At 39.2% G+C, this 21,725-nt stretch overlaps 1 protein-coding gene across 1 annotated transcript in view; it reads right to left on the bottom strand.

Moving 5' to 3' along the window:
- DNAJC1 (DnaJ heat shock protein family (Hsp40) member C1) overlaps nt 1-21,725 on the bottom strand; it is a 217,616-nt gene that overhangs the window by 195,242 nt on the left and 649 nt on the right. The window contains exon 2 of the mRNA XM_045300227.1: nt 21,634-21,723. Within this exon, the coding sequence (XP_045156162.1) occupies nt 21,634-21,723 (90 nt within the window). The remainder of the gene's footprint in view (nt 1-21,633; nt 21,724-21,725) is intronic.

Here is a 21,725-nt window from a genome sequence, read left to right as displayed (position 1 = left end):
ATTATTTTTTCAGCTTTCATTTTTTTGGGGGGTGGTGTTAAAATATACTTAATAATACAGTCAGAATGCTCTCACATACTTTTTCAGGATGGCCTAGTTTCTGGAGAAAGACATCATGCTTGGTAAAATAGAGGGTCAGCAAAAAAGAGGAAGAACCTCAGCAAGATGGATGGACACAGTGACTAACAATGGGCTAAACCATAGCCATAATTGTGAGATGGCACAGTCCGGAGCAGTGGTTTCATACTACTCTACTTATATAGGGTCACTCTGAGTTGAAACCAACTCAACAGCACCCAACAACACTGTTTCGATTTGCAAATTTAATTTTATTACATAAAAATTTGAATTCATAATCTTAGTCAAACTAGACACATTTCAAGTGCTCAGTGGCCAGTGGCTGCCACACTGGAAAGCACAGCTCTAAACCACAAGCACTGTGAGGATTTAAAAAGCATAAATAGCCTATGAAAAAGCTAGTTGTTCAGTAATAGCTACAATATTGAATTATGGAGCTATCACATACATAAAAGCATTGGGGGGGGGGGGTGCATAAAGATTAGAGGCACTAAAGTGTGGTCTGAACCTCAAGACCTCATTAGTTGGCTTTCTTGGCTGGGATACAATGCTATTTGCTTGCCAGAATGTAGAACTTGTAGCTTGTCAAAAAAAATTTTATAACCACTTTTATTTCTCATAGACCATAAATTTACTTCATTTGACCCAAGCTATGAATTTTTCATGTGACTAGAGTTCAAAATGATGATGAGGTAGGTTTGATTTCTTTAAATAATCATTAGAAATTATTAGGCAAATTTAAAATAACAAAGAAAAACCTCAGTTGAAAAGATAACAAAAAAAATAAATAGAATAAATTAAAAGTGGGTCAAAAGGGAGAACAAATGATAAGGTGCTAAATTTTAACCTAGAACTACATCTGCATTAACCCACTTTCTAATGCACTGTCTGATAGCAAGGCTATTGGCATCCCTGGTCAATGGTCAGAATGGAGTCACCAAAGGCTTAATCAAAGTAGGGACCTTACAAGTGGATTTTGTCCTCTCACTGTCATCCATAGCCTTCTGCAAACCAGGTGCTCAGAATTTAAGCTTTAATACCATTCCCTCCTTTGGTTTTGACTTTTATTATTTACAACCCTTGGATCACACAGGTTTGTGTCCTTCTGTTCAGACTTACTTGAAGACACACTTAGACGACTACTTGTTTTAAAGCAAGCTTTCTTCCTGATAGCAGGGCAGATATTCAGTAGGGTCATGTCACATGAACTAATTGTTCTAAGATTAGGACTATGATTAAGTGCAAGTTCAAAGTCCATTCATGTATCTATGTCCACTTTAAAGACATCATTAACCTTTTATTTGGGAACATTATAAATCATACCTATGGGCACAGGACCGGGCAGTGTTTCATTCTGTGTATACAGTAACTATTGGTTGGAATCAACTTGAGCGTACCTAATTACAACAACAATGGGGCATATGTAATTCTATTGATAATATCATTAATTTAGCCAATGCTACAGAATTTCAAATACTATTCAGAAATGGAAAAATATGTATAGGTCAGATTTTAAAACTAAAATACATGTATTATGGACCTATACAAATCGAAAACTTAAGTGACTGCATACTGTTTACGCAAACAGTAAAGGATTGCAAACAGAATGAGGATTGGAAATAAGGCAAACAGTATGAGGATTGCAAACAGATTGCAAAATTTATGCAAACAGTATGAGGATTGCAAACAGAATGAGGATTGGAAATAAGGCAAATTTTCTATAACACTCATTCACAAAAGTAGAATCTTGCTTACCTGACTAAGACATATCATAAGAGAGCATGAATATAGTGCATATACAAGGGGGAATCCACCCCCACCCCCCAAACCCAGGATTGCCCTGGTCGGAAGAATTTTTGCAGTATGATTTTTCCCACTAGGTGAGCATCAAGCAACTAGTTCTGAATTAGTGCACCCAGTGGCACTGCTTCGGAAGGTTCTCTTTGTGGGATCAGAGTGTTTCAGAAACTTTATTTGCTTGTTTTACCACCTTGCAGGCTACTGCCAAGGTAAAACTGGATAAAGATTAAACCCAGGAAGGAACAGAGACTGAAGAGTAAAGGGTCCCTTTTAATGCCTTAGTAGCAATCTCTTATATTGCTGTGAAGAATAAGCCAACTATACTTTTGGATGATAAGTGATTAATATTTTAGGTAATTTGACAGCCAGCATTAAAAACAATAATTATTAAAAAATGTGCAGTGGTAAATAAAGGTCACAGGGCCAAAGTAGCACTCTAAACACTAAAGGGATTTCCACCTAAATAACCCTATTCCAAATATGTACCAATAATAAAACGTAGAGAGAGAAAAAAATAAAACTATTAAAACAAGTTAAATAGCTCTACAGACCGAAAAAGGTAGAAACAACCATAAATAAAGCTTAAGCTATAGGCCTACTGGGCTCTGGGCCTAGAAGTATGCAGAAGAGACTAAGAGTTTGGTACCCGTTGGATAATGGTAACTTAAAGTCCCTTACAGAAGGTTTAGGATCTGAGCCAGGCTCACTGCCTGAAAGCAGGGATTGCACTGGGACTCCACCACTTGCGGGGGATGGGGGGGGGGGAGTACAAAATGTGAGGTCACTGCCTGAGGCTAGTCTATTACCTATTATGCATCTGAGACTTTAAGAGGTGACATTTTTAGCCCAGCAGCCAAGATGGGGCTAAGCAACCTGCTACCTTGGCATCTGGATCTGCACTGGCCCCAATATAACCTCAGCAGGGAGCCCTAAACTGCTTACACAAATGTACGACCTATTTCACGTTTAGGAAGGAGTCAAAGTAACTATAAAGACATCAGGGTGGGTGAGTTGAGAGGGTGGCTAGAGGAGAAAAACTCCTACTCCATCTGAGCCTGGAAAAAACCCCACCTGACTACAAAAGAAACAAGTATTTACCTCACAGCTTAACCACATACGTGTAATTCTTCATTATAATCCCAAAGTCTGCTCCCCTCCCCTGCTGTTTCGCTGCACCCTCTCAGCGCTTTGCCTCAGTGTGGCGGCAAGATTCCCAGGGAATGATGAGGGTGGACACTGGGGACTGGAAAACACTCTTAAAGGCCAGTGATCCTTGAACTAAAAAAAAAAAAAAAAATCCCAAAGTCTGAAACTTCTAAAATTGAGTTTGAAGGAGACACATAGCCTGAAAACGCTACTGAAGGCTTTGGCTTAAGAATCCACAACATATTACTGAACAATTCCAAAGGAAACTGACAAAGGGGACTCTAATTTACATAGTAACCTTTCACTGAAACCACATTATTATTTAGAGTGAGAGTCTATATGACAACTTCTAGGTTCAATCACCTTAAAGAGTCTTGGTGGTATAGGGGTTCCATGTGAAGGGCTGCTAACTGCAAGGTCAGTGGATCAAAACCACTGGAGAAAGATGAGGCTTTCTACTCCTGTGAAGTGTTACAGTCTCAGAAACCCACAGGGGCAACTCATTATCTATGAGTTGGATATTGACTTGATGGCGGTGAGTTTGAGGGGTTTTTTTTGGTAGTTATCCTATTTTTCTAATTTTCAGAAAATGTCTGTTGCTCACTTTAATGAGCTAAGGAAAATACCTACAGTAAGCTAAAACCATGGTCAGTGCAGTTTCAAAACAACTATACCGATGGCAGCTCGGGTCAACTCTAGGGTGGGTTTGATGCTCACTGCCATCATAAAGGCCATGAAATCAAAAAGGCCCCTCAGCTCAAAATGATAACACTTCTCAAGTTCCTCAGCGATAAGCAAAGCCCCAAGACTCCTGGGGCTGCTTGCCACGACATATCCAATCTATAAATGAGATTTACATAGCCACCGACAGGTTTTGGGGGGTTTTTTAGCCACTGACATTTTTAAGCAGAAAAAAAAGTGACAAGGATTTTTATACTAGTATTTCTTGAGTTGAGTGATCATATAGACCAAATTTCTAAAAATGTTTATTTTTTTAGTTCAATTAATTACACTATTGGGGGCAGGGTGAAAAGTAATAATTCCTCTTCTGCATTTTATTTGAAGGCATTAAAAAAAAACCAAAAACAAAACTTTAATCTAGAAAGAGTAAATATACAGGGGTCCTCCAAAAAGGAAGGCCTGGTGGTATTCTGGTTATACATTGGGCTGAAATCCACAATGTTGGTGGTCCCAAACCACCAGGCGCTGCTGAGGAGCAAGACAGGGCTTTCTACTCCTGCAAAGAGTTAGTCTTGGAAACTCACAGAGGCAGTTCTCCACCATTGGCTCACCACGAGTCAGCATGAACGCGATGGCATGAGTACCTGAAGGAAGACTACTAACGAAAGTTGAAAGTGGTATGAGAAGTATGATTTCAGCTTTACATAAGTATACAACTTTGGGTAAAGCAAAGGAAACTGAAATCTAAGCTGAGTTTCCCTTCTTCCTTGTTCCCACCACCTCTTCAAATCTAGACTGAGTCCTTTGCCCACAGCCAGCCAACACTGTCGCTAAGACCCCCAGCAAGCTAATGAGAAGCCAGAAGAAACATCCAAAAACAGAAACCCTGTGCAAACCCCAAGGGAAGATTAAGGAACACTATGAGAAGGAAGAAAAGCATGTTGAACAGCAGGAAAAAAATTCAATTATCCAATTTGATGAATTTAGCAAGACAAAGTCCTCAGGGCAAGCGACAACCTTGTCTCAGACCTAAGAAATGAAGTAAAACAGAGACTCGTCAGAGGGGGAAAAGATACAACCGAGGGCCCAGTTGCTGGTGCCCTAAGTGAAACAGGATTTCCCACTGGTATTAAAAATAAAAAATACTTTTTAAAAGCTACAGGGCAAAAAAAAACAAAACAAAAACCCTGCTGTACACAGTCTTCAACAAGAAATATGGTGTTGTCCAAATTAATCAGGAGGCCTACCTTCCTGAAGTGACGTTGAGCTCTATAGTGGGATGGTGAAATACAGGTTTCCAGTGCTGGGAAAGGTTGGCTGATCTCAGAGACCTGCAGATGATGTCAGTAGTACATGGAGCCTTGGTTGAGCCCAATGCCAACAGGAAGTTTTTGAGGTAACCTATTGGCAGTGGAGTTCATTTCATTTCTTTATTGATATGGCATGGGAGTGTCTGATATTTGAGGATACAAGATTATCTATGTAACCTCCTCTATGCTGATCTAAAACTACTCTGTATTTTCAAAATAATATGCTATGGTAGCTAATGCTCCTAGCCTGGGTGTTGCCAAGAGGAACATGTTTCCCTGAAAATGATTGGGAACCTACCGTATATACTTGAGGATAAGCCGACCTGAATATCATGGAGGCACCTAATTTTACCACAAAAACAGCATTAAAAATGTGCTGAAAAACCCGGCTTATACACGAGAATATAGGTATCTACCTAAAAGCAACACAACGTTCAGCTGGGTCTGCAGCAGGAAGGCAAGAGGATCAGATGGTAGCAGCACAGCTTCACTGGCCATCTGCTCTTTCCAACTCCTATTACCTAGTCTGTAGGGTGACATTTACTGTGTTCTCTGCCTTCAAGTCTCTGTAAAAGGGTCGCTATGAGCCCTATTATCTCAATGGCAGTGAACTTGGCTATGTGATTTAAAATCTAAACCACGACTTGTGATGAATTAATAAAAAGAAAAGGTTTATGTGGGGAATAAAATAAAACTTTTTCTGATTAAATACCATCCAAAAGAAGCTCAGGTGGTGCAGTGGTTAAAGTACTTAGCTGCTAACCATAAATAAGTCAGTGATTGCAACCTACCAGCCGCTCTATGGGAGAAAGATGTGGGAGGCTGCTTCTATAAAGATTTACAGCCTTGGGAAAAAACCAATTCAACAGTTCTACTCTTCCCTAGAGGTTCGCGGAGTCAACGTTAAGCAATGGATTATGACGCTACACCTTATTCCCAGTGTTAGACACACTCAGGGAGTGCTACAGAAGACATATAAGGGGATAAATTAAATATTGGTAAAGTCTCTTCCAACTTTAGGATTCTATTATCATTTCTTTAATTTTTGTCTGTTTTTTATACCAGGTCTATTTAAAACAACAACAACAACTAGGAATAAGAATTATCAGTATAAAGATCTATTGCTTCTTCCCCTCAGCTAATTAGGAAATTACCAAATAAGTCAAAGGTATAACAATTGACAGTTAATCTGGTCTAAGAAAAGTAATTCACTGAGAGCTATGTAGACGTATAGAAGTGGTTAGTCAAAAAAGATGGGTTGGTTGGGATCCCTGCTTGGTATTCTCAAAGCTCCAACAGACACAAGTGGAACTGTATGTGGAAGTCTTTTTTTAAAATAATTTGATAGAAGATTTTATAAAAATCAAAATATATGACAGCAGAGAATACAGTGGCCATTTCAGAGCTGGCAATATAAATGATGGATGAGTAAATAAGAACAGGCAACCTCAAAGTCATAATTACAAGTAGAAACATTGCGGGGAGAGGGTTTGTTCAAAGCCACATTAAAAACCTCATCTATAAGTGAATACATAACATTTAAAGAATTATAAAATATAATAAATACATCAGCAAAGATAAGTGACCAAATTGAATAAATTGATTACCTTTAAAAAACCATAATGGACAGGCCTAATGCAGTAGCTTTTATTGGCCAAAGAAAAGTAAGGACAAAATACAGTGTATAGCTAACCAAGAATATGATGTCTAGTACAATTGGAGCAACTTAAAAACAACAACAAAACCCACTGGGTTAAAATTTAAACTGGGAAAACTTTGAAAACTACCAATGGAGCTCTGGTGGCACTTTCTGGTAAGCGCTGCAGTTAACCATGAGGTCAGCACAAATTCCCCAGGAGAAAGATGAGACTCTGGCTCCTGTAAAGATGCACAGCCTCAGAAACCTTATTCTAAGGTTCACCATACAAAACTGACTCATGGTTTGTTTTTTGTTTTGTTTTGGGTAAGTCCCTGACAAAACAAACAGTAAGTAGTGATTTCATCCGAAAATTTTTAGATATAACTACACAAAACAGAACTGTCTCTAGGGTTGTGTTACATTTGAGTACTTAAAATGTGCTAGTACAACTAAGAAACTATATTTTTAATTTTAGTTAACTAGCATTCACTTATCATTGGATTTTAAAAATCTGATATCCAATTCCATTAATGAAAAACATTTAAGTATATATGGTGCAACTGGGGTATTAACAATCCAATTTTTGACTGTATACTTTATGAAACCTAAATATACATCAAGTATTTTCAATCTAAATCTAGCATTCAAATGGACATGTGATAGACATGTAACTGGGGAAAAAACGAACGATTTTGAAGATTTAGTACAAAAAATGTAAAATGTCTCAATAATTCTTTTAACTTAATTATACTCTGAAATGTTGTTTCATTAAATAAAATGTTATCAAAATTAATTGCAATAGCTTCTTCTTTATGGAATATGGCTTCTAGAAAATCCAATACGTACGAGCTATGGTTTGCATTCTGCCTCTATTGCACAGTACAGTACTGCTCTGAGAGATCAAGGGCTGCAAAGTCTGTCATCTGTCAAAAATCTGAACTAGCCGTCAGTCGAGATTTATAAGCAAAATATTATCTTCTCATCATGTTACAAAGTATTATTTTAAGCTACTGAGAATTTATGTATTCATATATTTTTTGATTATTTGCATCCTTTTCCTATGAAAGATCCTTACAGCTCATTAAAGTACTCCTCCCACTTACTGTAAATGATGCTAAAGTTTAAAGATCATTCCCACTATCAGGGAATAAGACATCAAGTATCCGAAACGCACAAATTCATCCTATTCTTGATTGCTGTGGGTACCACAGCAATCTATCAATATATCCTCGCCAATATATCAAATAATATTTTTGCTTCTGTGAGTGCTAAATAATTTTCAGTGTAACAATTTTTATCAAGTATAACAAGTCTATTTTTATAGGCTAATGAAACGAGGGCCTTTAAACAGTTTATAGAAAAAGGCAATTCAATGATAATGGAAGAGGCTGTGTGTGTGTGTGTGTGTGTTCATAAGTTTTCCACTGGAAGAAAAACAAAACTGCACATCTTATTAGTGCTTTTCCAACCTCTTTCATACCTAGGAATTTTACAGAAAATTCTACTTGTAAAACCCCACACCAAAACAACTATTGTCACCAGGTTGATTTTGACTCATCATGCCCCTGTAAGACAGAGGGCTTCCAAGGTTGTAATCTTTATGGAAGCAGACTGCAAGAAACTGTCGCTCCACGTTTTATTCTTATTTATGCCTACAGTTGTAAAAATACAACTCTTCAACACCTTTATTGGCAATATCCAAAGAAGACCACAAGATGGAGATATTACTCTATTTCCTTTTATATTTGTATTTATGCATTTTTCTGTGAACATTTTCCTTTCTGTGTGTACTCTCTCTTTATTCCCTTGTTATTTTCAGATACACTAACATTTATTCTGGTTAGTCTACCACTCTGTTTTAACAAGTCTTACTAAGGAAATATTATATAATGAATACTCTTATCCTTGTTCTTAATATTAACTAAATAATTGGATTACCTTTTTCTGGCTCAATCATTTTCATCTCTCTAAAATTAAGATATTTTTATTTATATTATATTTTTCTAATATAGGTCAAAAGATCTCTAATAAAAATTTTGGTAACTAAAAGGTAATAAGTACCCCAGGAGTCTTTAGTTGAAAACATTCTGTCATAAGGCAACATATTTTAGTTCATGTTGCAATCACTCAAAACATCTCTGAAATTCTTCTTTGGGAACAGTCTTTAGAGGCAATTTATGAATCTTACATGAACATTTAGATTCAGATAGCGTTATCAATGCAACTTATATTTAATCTGAAGTATGCCAGTCCAATTTAGCCACCAAATTTAGTCCAACTATTAACTGGAGCCAAACTCCCTCATACATACATAGATATTTCAATATTTTGATAAATCTAATTAATTACTGTGGCAATTAGATCTTATGTCAACTTGTGTCATGATGAAAGTGTAGGGGTGGAGTCCACCCTATCAACCAGGTCACAGCCTGATGATGCTTTCTTGGGGATCTTCTGATGAGGGAGACACTGGGCACCTAGCACTGGTTCTCTCTCCTGTGCTGTCTCTCCCTTCACATTCTTCCTTGCTTGGATTCTGTCTGCTCCAGGGGTGCCCTCAGATGGGGCACTGGACAATGGGAGCTGTTGGTGCCCTGTGATGCTCCCTCTGCTCTTAGATCCATGTGACTGTGATCTCCTGCTCCCCACCTCACCTTCCTGTGAGTCTGAAGAAGGCTCCAGCTAGCATTGGACCCAAAGTCATGAGATGGACTGCCCATGGACTTGAGCTGGATTGGGCTGGGATGCCTTCTTGATGTAAAATTACTTCCTGGTATAAAGTTAGCTCATATACATATATGAATGTCACTGGTTTTGTTTCTCAGTCTAGACAAACAGGCTAACATAATCACCAGCTATTAATCCATTTAAAGTCAGAAAAGAACCTAAATACTAACTTTTTATCTGCTTTTATTTGTCAACTACAAGGATGGTAATTTAAAATAATTGCTAAAAACATTAGCTTTTTTTTTTAATTCCACAAAGTCAGGTATTCTTGATAGTACATAAATTCAGATGGCCATGGAATAATTTTCTTGACCTGCTCCATTTTAATGTACAAATGGAGTTTTTAAGGGCATAGTAGGCAATACGTCTCTTCCCTCCTTCACAGGCCTGTACATGGATCCTAAGGTTTTTCCAATACACTGTTTGGGCCTTCCCGGTCTATGACAATGGTCTTCTTTCTGGTCTTAATTCATTTTGACTACTGCTCACTACACAAGGTGTAATGAGATCTCATGCTTTTTAAAAGTGTGTACCACTTATAAGCAGGCAATAGATGCATTCCACAATTTGTTTAACTAAGGAAATTAGTCCCTTTACAAGACTAGTGTTTGCTCTCAGCAGCATTTTAATGTTGCATCGTTTACATTTTCATACTTCTGTTTCTGTTATGATATGCCCTTTATTTCTTGACTTTAGATTCTTAACTTAAATATTTAACAACTCAAAGTTTATTACTTGGTGGCATATAGTTTAAGAGAGCTTTCTGCCTGCTGCCTCTAGCAAATAAAATAGTCATCCATCTAATAACGAAATACGCTGTTTGCTACATCTTCTTGCTAACTAAACTGTGGACTATGGCATGTCCTCCTTCGAAGAATGGCTGAGTTCACATGAGATATTTGAGTGCTGGATGATGGATGGTGGTCAGAGACGTACTGAATAAGCGAATTAATCCTAACCTTTTTAAAGTTAGCATTAAGGAGAATGGGAAATGAGACACAGTAGATTACGTTTCTACTTTGTGACACTCAGATGTCACTTCATATTTGTAAATATGAAGAGGCTTCAAAAGGTTCATGGAAAACTTCCATTTCCTTATCATTCTATTTTCATAGACTTTTTGAAGCCCCTTCATATATATAACTTCTGAAAAGTCCAAATATTGAGCTCATAAAATCTAATTCTGCGATGTTTCTTATAGTACAGTAATTGTCTTTGTAAAGGACCCACCTATTACACATAAGTTTTTTATTAAAATAAAGGAGGGTTTTTTTCCAACAGTTTTATTGGCATATAATTCACATATTCTACAATTCAGTAGTTCAACCACATCAAGAGTTGTACAATCATTAACAATATTTAGAACATTTAATTCATTCTTGTACTCATTATTATTAGTTATTAGCTCCCTGTTTACTGTTAACCTCTCCTGCCATGCCCACAAAGAACATTAATCCATTAATCTCTAGATTTACCTATCCTAGACTCCATATACAGAAAAATAGTATGAAATTCCCCCAAAAATAACAACAATAACAAAGCAGCTAAAAATCTCAATCGAAAAGAAAGCAGAAAATATTAAAAACTAGAACAAATTTAAATGGATCATAAATTAAATCAAATGACAGGGTGCTGAATTTTTTTTTAAGATCAGTTTATTGGAGACTCTTACAACTCGTTACAATCCATACATCAATTGCATCGAGCATGTTTACACATTATGTTGCTTTCATTCTTTTCTAGATATTTACTTTCTATTGAGCCCTTGGTATCAGCTCCTCCTCCAACAATCCATTTTGCAATAGATTCTGTATGTTAGCAAAGTTACTCACATCCCTGGTCCATGGTTAGAGGAGATTCACCAGGGGCTTAATCCATATGTCTTTCCCTTTCATTGTTTTAAAAAAACGGCAACAGCTTTAAAATTGGTCAAAAGGGAGATCAAATGATAAGCTATTACATTTTGACCTAACTATGTGTGCTGTAATTGACTTTACTATGCTCTGTTTGATAACAGGGCTATTCACACCCCTCAACTATGATCAGAGTAGATTCACCAGAACCCATGTGTGGACCCTGCAAATGGATTTGGGGCTGCCACTGTCATCCAGAACCTTCTGCAAACCAGGAGTTCACAATTTAAGCTCTGATGCTATTCTCTCCTTAAAATAAAGGTTTTCACAAAAGGGTCACAAGAAAGGAACGAGTCAGCCAAGAGTGCAGTATAGTACAACATTCCTCTAGTTCTTTAATGCATCCTCCCCTCCCCCATTCCCCCACCCAGTTCTATCATGACCCAGTTCTACCTTACAAATCCAGCTAGACTGTTAGCATGTACATTGGTACAGATAAGGGCCCTGGACACATGGAACCCAAGACAGATAAACCCCTAAGAAACAGAAATGGGAATGGTGATACCTTGAGGGTAAGGAGAAGGTGGGGGCAGAAGAGGAAAACTGATCACAATGAGAGACATGTAACACCCCACCAACCCCCCAGAGAATGAACAACAGAAACATGGGTGAAGAGATATGGAGGGCAGTGTAAGATATAAAAATAACAAGAATTTATAATTTATTAAAGGTTCACAAGGGTAGAAGGTCGGGGGTGGGCGGGGATCTGATATCACGGGTTCAAGTAAAAAGAAAATGCTTTGAAAATGATGATGGCAACATATGCACAAAGTGATTGATACAATTGGTGTATAGATTGTTATAAGAGCTGTAAAAGCCCCCAATGAAATGATAAAATAAATAAATAAAAGAGATTTTTAAACACAAACGCATAGACAATCACTATAGCTTCATTAGAAAATTTATCTAGGGTCCTGCTTCCCCAACGATAGTTTCTCTTTTCACGGCAACACTTTCCCTTCCACCTCTGCATAACTCTATCTTAAGTAAGGCTTGGGGATTGTTCTTAATTAGGAACAGTTAATTGGTAGACCAGATAATGCCCAACTGAGAAAATGTTTCTCAAGACCAGAAAATAACAGTTTATGGAACAAATAATTCACAGATAGAAAGGTATTAATCAAGGCTTAATGTATATACTAGACATCTTACCAAATTACTTGTATTGGTGTACTTACAACAGCCCACACGTTCTCTTGTCAGTAATCACCAAATCAAGAAAGGATCTGCTCCAGGTACAACCCTACTACCCTCCCTTTCAGTCCAGATGCTGCGTAAAACTTAACATTATTAAATCTACCACACTCTGACAATCTCTGGGTAAAATGATGGCCTATATAAGATTTTAGAATCATTGCAATACAAAAACCAATTCCACTTCCCCAGCTCAGATTAGCATATATCTGAGTAATAAAAGAACACACACACCCCACCGCAAAAAAAGACAAAAAAATATTCTAAGGGTCTCTCATGATAAATATAATGAAAAAACTCAAAATATCATTAAAGGAGAAAAAAATAACTTAAAAGAGAATTTCTGTACCATTACTTCTAGATACTTGGCAACACAATTTCCAAAATACAAGGGGGTACACACAAACACACAAAACCGGAAAAAAGTTCTGTTAGGAGGAGTTCTCGTCGTACGCACTTTTCCTGCTAGGCAAGCAAGCATCTAGCAGCTTGTTCTGAGTTAGTGCACCCAGTGGCGTGGTGGGAAAGTTGCCTAGTCACAATGAACTTTTTCATAAAAGCAGTTTTGCTTGAACCTCATTTTTTGGGATGGCAGATTTCAGAGAACAGCATGCAGCTGTGAAATTCTATTTCCTGCTCAGGAAAAATGCTGCAGAAACTATTGTGATATTGAACACAGCTTACAAGAACAGCGCTATGGGGAAATCTCACGTATGTGAGTGGTTTCACATTTCAAAAAGGTAAAATGTCAATTAATGACAAACTTCGTATGGCCATCCATCAACTTCCCGAACGGACAAAAATATCCACACATTTCACACACTTGTGCTCAAAGACCGATGAAAGACCATTGAAGAGATGAGAAAGTTATCTGGACTATCTTGGATCTTGGTTCAGTGAATTGTAATGGAAGATTTGGGAATGAGAAGGGTCACTGCAAAAAACTCAGAATTATTTTTCAAAGCTATGTATTTAGATTTTTGCAAAACAACCATATCACATTCAAAGTATTCTGCATTACACTTAAAACATTTGTCAAATCTGTGATTCCATTCCTGGAAACATTTTTCAAGCTCATCTGTTTGGATGGCTGACAGCATATCCCTCGTTTTTTCCTTCACATCTTCTAAGTCATCAAATTGCTGTCCTTTCATGTGCCTCTTCATTCGCGGAAACAAAAAGAAGTCACACAGAGCGAGGTCAGGTGAGTAAGGTGCGTGGGGCAAGAGAGGCATGCTGTTTTTTGCCAAAAACTAACACACTGAGATGACTGCGTGAGCAGGTGCATTGTCATGGTGGCAAAACCAGACCCCTTTCTGCAACGAATCAGGCCTTTTTGGTTGCACACTGTTATGCAATCTTTACAGAAACTCTAAAGCGTGGTTCACAACCTTCCTAATGCTGCGACCCTTTAATACAGTTCCTCATGTTATGGTTACCCTCAACCATAAAATTATTTTCATTGCTACTTCATAACTGTAATTTTGTTACTGTTATGAATCATAATGTAAATATATGATATGCAGCATGTATGTTCATTGTTACAAATTGAACATAATTGAACATAATTAAAGCATAGTGATTAATCACAAAACAATATTTAATTATATATGGTGAAATATTTATGTGTTTTCCGATGGTCTTAGGCGATCCCTGTGAAAGGGTTGCTCAACCCCCAAAGGGGTAGTGACCCACAGGTTGAGAACCACTGCTCCAAATAGAAAGCTCAATTAACAGTCTGACCTGGTGTCTGACCTGGTGGAACGAACTCCGAATGCACTATCCCCACCTCACATCCAAAAAAAAAGAGCATCCTCTTGATCTCTGATTTCACTTGCTGAGCTTTTTTAGGTAAGGTGACAATGCCGTCTCCCACTGGCTTGATTGATGTTTGCTTATGGGGTCCTAAGAATAGCACCATATCTCGTCACCAGTAATGACCTTAGGGAAAAAAAGTCTGGGTTGCTTCCGAGCTGATGGTGCCTGGCTATCAAAAGATATAGCGTCTGGGGTCTTAAAGGCTTGAAGTTAAACAAGCAGTCATCTAGCTGAGAAGCAACAAAGTCCATATGGAAGAAGCACACCAGCCTGTGCAATCATGAAGTGTCAACAGAATCAGGTAACAGGCACCAGAAGATTCAAACTAAAATAAAACAAAAAAACCTGTTGTTGAGAACAGGGGTCACAGCAGAGACCCAAAACCCATTTGTAGACAATAAAACATCTCCTCACAGAAGGATCACTAGGAAGGGATGAGTCAACCAGGGCACAGTATAGCACCCATGAAACACACACTATTCCTCTGGTTCTTTGAGGCTTCTTCACCCCCCACTATCATGACTCCAGTCCTGCCTTCCACTTCGGGCCAGACCAGAGCATGCACACTGGTACAAATAAGAGTACACGACACACGGAATCCAGGTCAGATAAACCTCTCGGAAACAGAAATGGGAGTAGCAATTCCAGGAGGGCAAGGGGAAGATGGGAGGAGGAGGGGAGGAAGGGGGGACTGATCACTATGATCGACACATAACACCCCCCTGGGGGGGGAGTAAACAACAGAAACATGGGTAAAAGGACAGAGGTTGGTATAAAATATGAAAATAAAAATAATTTATAATTTAACTAGGGGTCACAAAGTGAGGGGGGGTAGGGAAAAAAAGAAGAGCTGATACCAAGGCCTCAAATAAAAAGCAAATGTTTAGGAGACAATGATGGCAACATATATACAAATATGCTTGATATAATTGATGTATGGAATGTTATCAGAACTCTAAGAGTCCCCAATAAAATCATTTAAAATAAAAAAAGATGTAAGAGATGGGCCAAGAGGATCAGCAGTGTTCTGTTTTGTTTGAAGGAAGCCAACTCTTCTAAAGAGGCTGCTATTCTGTGTACATTTACACATTTTATACATTAAGACTGAGAGAGTTTAAAATGTTTATTCTGATAAAAAATTTTAAATAATATTTTACAAGCATGTATCAATTTCTTTCTTCTTTAATTAGTTCATTTCTTTCTTCTATTAACCTATTTTCCACCTTCATTTGACTTTAATGATGAAGACATAAGCAAACTGTAAGAAGGGGAAAGAAGCACAGCTTTTGGCTATATTAGTTAGAGTTAATGCCAACTTCATCATAAGTCCCCCACCTAACCCACTGTCATCAAATTGATTCTGACCCGGAGATTGATGAGAGCCTCGCTTGTCACAATTTTAATTCAAAGATTTTTAAGTGGATGTAAAGTATTTACTATTGACTAGAAAGTTGTACGAAATATAAGCCCTGGCTCCCTAAAGCTATAAAAATCAAAACAGATCTGTCACTGACCCCACAAGAAATGTGTCTAATGACTTGTTGGGTAAAATAGAAATATTGCATGGGGACCTGCTGCTGTAACGTGTGGGTTTTTTTTGGGTTTTTTTTGCTGAAAGGTATTTCAATGAAACATTTTTTCCCCTGCATCTACCAACTTATCACCTCTGAAAACATGTAATGTTAAACTGGAACTCTGTTTATAGTTTTTTTACTCAATAAGTCTTCTGTGTGCCTAATAAGAAGTAAATAAATAAGATATCACCTTTCCTGAAAAGGAGCCAACTCATCTGCCCAAGGTGATAATGCCAGAAGTGGGCTGATCCAAGTTTCAAAGTCATTGACTACTCCCCTTATGGCATTTCAGGGTAACTGAGCTAACTATCTTTGATCTAGCAGGAAAGGACATAAAAAAGGTTCCTAGGTTCTATGTAATATGGAACTCTGTATATTAACTGCCTCCAATATTTACTTGTCCTCTCCTGAACCCAATCTAGCCAGCCTACTGATCACACACCACCATTGAAACTGCAGTTGCTAATAGTGTAGCCAATAACCTCCAGGCTGGAACCCAATAGGCAATTCTCAGAACTCAACTGACTTGAATTATCATCAGTACATACACCCAATTTCTTATCTTTGAAAAGGAGACCACCCCGGCTTGCTTTACCTTTAACCTTACTGGCTGCTGCTGCTCCTCTATTTCCTTTGTTGGTCCTTCCTCATCTCCTGACTGTTAACAGTGTGGCACCCCCCGGGTTCCTGTGCCCAGATCCCTCTCTTCTCTTTTTACACGGACTGCCTTGGTGAATTCATCCAGTTTTGTGCCTTGGTGAATTCATCCACTTTTGTGGCTTCGAATTTTGCGAAGTTCAAAATTTGCCAAGAACTACCAAATTAATTTCTATAGCTCAAATCTTTCTCCTTTGTCCTTAAAATCTCATACTTAAGATAACTTCCAATTTGTTGGCTCCACTAGGATGTTTAATCAAAACCAAAACTCATTGCCATCGAGTCAATTCTGACTCACGGTGACCTTATCAGGACAGGGCAGAACTGCCCCTGTGGGTTTCTGAGACAGTAACTCTTTTGGGGGTAGAAGGCCCAATCGTCCTCCGGTGGAGCACCTGGTAGTTTCTAACTGACCTTGAGGATCGCAGCCCAATGCATAACACGAAGCCCCCAAGGGGGTGGTCAACACACTCTCCAAAATGGTCTGCAACACCCAGATTCAAAGTTCTGACTTCTCCCCTACCAACCTGGCTCCAATTCCACGCTCCCCTATCGAAATAAATTGCAACTACACTCTCCCAGTTACCGAGGCTGAAATCTTTGGTATGCTCAATTCTTTTGCTCTCATATCCCATCTTCAAAGCATTAGTATGATTTTGCCATCTTTATATATAAATTAAATCCAGAATCGGATTACTTTTACACCACCCCCACTGCTACCACCCAAATCCAAGTAACTCACTAATTAATGGCTTACAGGCCATCCTCAGTATACAACAAAGGAGTCATTTTGAAATTTAAATCAAATCATGCCCCTCCTCTGTTCAAATGCCAGCATACCCCAGACCCCACTCTCAACTTACTTATAAACAAAAGCCAGAGTCTTAGCAATAGCCTAGAAAACCCCACAATAACGGTGCCTGACCTTAGGACTTGGATCTCATCTCTGACCACTGTCCCTCTCGCGTACTCTGCTAGGAAGGTGCTGCCCCTAGACCTTTGTACTTCGTATCTATCTGCTCTTCCCCCAGGTATCCACATGGCTTGCTTCCTTTCCTTTCCTTGCTTCCCAGGCCTTTTCCAATTATCTGAACTTTATCTTTACTTGCTTGGATGCCTGCCTGCTGTCTTTTTGCCTCTATTAACATGTAAGTTCCATGAGGCTAGAAGCTTTGTTTTATAAACTAGCCAACTCTTGGTGCTTAAATCTAGTACACATCAAATAAGTCCTAATTGAATGAACAAATCAAAACGAATTAGTGGATAAAACCAAGTCACCACTTTGAATAGCCTACCTCCATTATCTTGGACCCTTATGAACCTGGCCAGACAACAAGATTGCTGGGCTCTGGCTTGAAAAATATACATTAAGAATTTAGCCTCTATACAACCATTATGGAAAGTGATATGGTGTTACTTCAGAAAATTGGGAATACAAATTATATAGGATCCTATAATCACTTTGCTGGGTGCATACCGGGTATACTCATGCATAAGCTGGGTTTTTCAGCACATTTTTTTATGTAGTTTTTGTGGTAAAATTAGATGCCTCAGCTGATATTCGGGTCGGCTTATACTTGAGTAGATACGGTAACCTAAAGTAAGAGACATAACACAAACAGACATATACATTCCTATGTTCATGGCAGCACTGTTCACAATAGCAGGAAGTTAGAAACTTTGGTACATACACACAATGGAATACTATGCATCGCTAAAAAACAATGATGAAACCACGAAGCACCTCATGACATGGATGGGCCTGTAGATCATCGTGCTGAGTGAAGTGAGTCAATAAGAACGGACAAATACTGCATGACATGACTGCTATAAGGGTAAAAACCAAGAGAAAGCCTCGACACCAAAAGGAACACACTTCAGAGGTTATGGAGGTGGGCAAGGCAAGACACTAGTGAGCTGGCAGGGGTTGGCTTGGGTGAAGGGAAGTATGGAGGATGAGACAAGAGGAAGAAGAGCAATTGGGAAAATAATACAATATGAGGCTGATGAGTGGTTTGAACTCTTCAAGGTAGAGTTGATGGTTTGAAACCCCAACTCAATTCACAATGGGGGGGGGGGACCCTAGCCTCCATGGAAACTCGCTTTGTCAGGTGATCAAAAGATCAGGATGGTCCCCAGCCACCATTACTAAGTATTTTTATCAAAGGTTCTATGGAGAACTCCTGATCAAAATGGGATCAAAGCGGGAAATACAGAACATCATTTCAAATTCTCCTGGACTCGGCAAGTTTTCTAGAGCTGTGAAGGCTGGATAAACCCCTGAAACTATGGCGCTGAGGCAATCTTTAAACTTTAAACAACTAATACCCCCGGAGGCCTTCTTAAAAACCCAACAATAGGTTCACTCACTCACTCACTGCCATCCAGTAATGGTGACTCATAGAACCCCCTATGAATTTCAAAGACTGAAACTGTTTTCAGAAGTAGAAAGCCCAGTCTTTCTCCCTCATTGCTACTGGTGGTTTTGAACTGCCGACCATGCAGATGGCAACCAGATTCATAACCACTACAACACGAGGGCTCCTAGCTTACTAGTAAACAATCAACCTTGAGAATTATGGGGGGGAAAACCCAAAGTTTTATTCACACATAATTCACAAATTATACAATTCATTAGTTCAATCATTTTAAGGAGAGCTGTACAATCAGCACCACAATTTTAGAACATTTTCTTTGTTCTTGTACTCATCGTTATTAGCTCCCCAACCCCTTTTTTAAACGTTGATCTATATGAGATCAAATTGATAACGCCAACTCAAAAATGATTAGAGAGGAAACTTACAAGGCAGTGAAAGGAACAGATCAGCAAAAGCGCATGGGAACAGTTGCACAACTTGAAAAATGTATGAACAACGTCACTGCGTTGCACATGCAGAAACAGTTGAACTGGTGCTTTTGCTGTGCATATTCCCAACAACTAAATAGATAGATAAAAGAATCCAAGAGTGGTTGTAACCGTCTCTATCTGGCTCCCTTAAAGTGTTCCAAGCAAGTTCGGTTTCAATATAAAGAACTTGTTACAACCCATTTCCCTCCTGAGGAGAAAGTTTTTCTGGCATTCTGTGCGATTTCAACACAGATTAAAACATTTTTCCCCCCTGGATAGTTCCCTTTCAATTCTATCTCCACATTGATTCTTCTCAATCATCTACGCTTTGTTATTTTCCATTCACTGCACATACAGTTAGGAGCTCTGGTTTTCCATACTGCTTAATTAACCCTGCAAATTAAATTGCATGAAATTATAAATGGAAATTCTGGGAGAATTCACATGCACATCTAGATAACATAATCTAATTTTTTATAATCTAAATTTTAAACTACTGTAGGCCCTTTTACTTAGATGATTTCATTTTCTGTAGTATATCAAAGGAGCTTAATCATCCATGAAGAAAGTGGCTTCAAGATCTGAGTAGGTTGTATAAGACTCTATTGAGTTATGGAACTTAATCAATGAAAACTCTAAACGGTTAAATTCACTGCTATAAAGTCCATACTGACTCAAAGTGACCCAACAGGGCAGAGCAGAACTGCTCCCGTGATGTTCCAGGACTGTAACCCTTCATGGGAGTAAAAAGCAGTCTTTCTCCCACAGAGCTGCTAGTGGTTTTGAACGGCTCACCTTGTGGATAACAGAAAGCCCAAAATACTAAAGGCATTCTTCAAATTAGTCTTTAGAGTCACCGTTTCAAATTGTTTTTATACATACTGATAATCACTTTCTTTGAAAATGAGGTATATTCTCTCTGATCAGGAAATAGCAACAGGTGGCAGGTCATAAACACAGTTACTACATAATTGTTTGCACGTGAGAATTTAAAATGCGACGTGCTTCTATTTTACAACCCTTACAAAAATCAAGATCGTTAAATTCACTGTACCATACAATAAGAGTAATTTTATATTCAAACAGTGGAATGGTAATACAATATTTGAAAATTAAGTTTCCATGTTGTATAAATTCAATTGTATGATAACATATGGTGGAGAAAATGTACAATTCATATCTAGTCCTGAGGAATGTGCTTTTACTGATAACTTAATAAACTTAGTGCCATTTTACCCCCATACCTATGAGAAATGGAGGAGCCCTGGAAACACAGAGGGTTAAGCTTTGGGCTACAAACTGCTAGGTTTGCGGTTGGAAACTACCCAGCAGTCCAAGGGAGAAAGATAAGGCTTTCGACACCTGTAAAGAGTTAGTTTTAGAAACTCACAAGGGCAGTTCTATCCTCTCTTAAAGGGTCCCTATGAATTGGAATCAAGTGGATGGCAGGGAGTTTGTTTTTTAACTATTCAAAGCATTCTATAATGGGCTCAATCAGATTGGATGGAATGCTAAAACTTTCACTCCCAAAACCTAAAAAGCCGTGACCTGCCATCTCCCATTTAACACTGCTTCAAAGAGAGACTGTCTTTCCACTTCCACTCCCGACTCTCAATAGCAAAAGCAAAAATTAAAGGAGAGGGAAAGAAAAACAAGGATCCAGCCCCTCCGAGCTGAGCGTCTCTTTCCAGTGAGTGCCTGTGTGGCCCAGAAAGTTACCGACTGCTGCCATGAGCGCCGGGACCACCTGGGAGGAGCTTCAAGTGCCTCCCGAGTTCCAAACTACTCCACAGGCAAGAACGCTGGACAAGATTACCCCAAAAAGTGGCGGCACAGGTAGCAGCCAACACGCATTCCTCCCTTCCCAGAAAGGAAGCGGTTACAAGGAACGCAGAGACCCGCGGAAACTGGAAGGTGACGATTTCGGGTGGGGCTACCTTTGCCCAGATCCAGGAAGGCAGGGAAGCGTGAGGAGGAGGTGTGAGGGGATCAGGCCACAACACCCTTCCTTCATCTTCCCACACAGCTGGGGGACACGGGGTGTTGGGGGCACCCTGCAGCTTGTCACCGAAACCGGAACTCGAGACGTGGCGAACGGTGGTGAGGCGCTGGGGGGCTCGGCAGGCGACTCCCCCGACTCCCGGGGTCCCCAGCAGCCGGAACCAAGGATGCCAACGTCCCGACGAGCGCGGCGCTCCGGGACGCCCCACCCGCCAGCCTGCACCCCGCGCCGGCCGGCCGCGCTTACCTGCTGCACCCCGAGGAACTGGTAGAAGTTGAGCTGCACCTCCTCCACCAAGTCGAACAACTCCAGGTCCCCGCTCTCCCAGCCGCGCGCCG

Source organism: Echinops telfairi, unplaced genomic scaffold, assembly GCF_000313985.2.
Source record: "Echinops telfairi isolate 266 unplaced genomic scaffold, ASM31398v2 ScPeMD7_7461;HRSCAF=8499, whole genome shotgun sequence".
Taxonomy (NCBI): Eukaryota; Metazoa; Chordata; class Mammalia; order Afrosoricida; family Tenrecidae; genus Echinops; species Echinops telfairi.
This window is presented reverse-complemented; position numbering and strand designations above follow the sequence as displayed.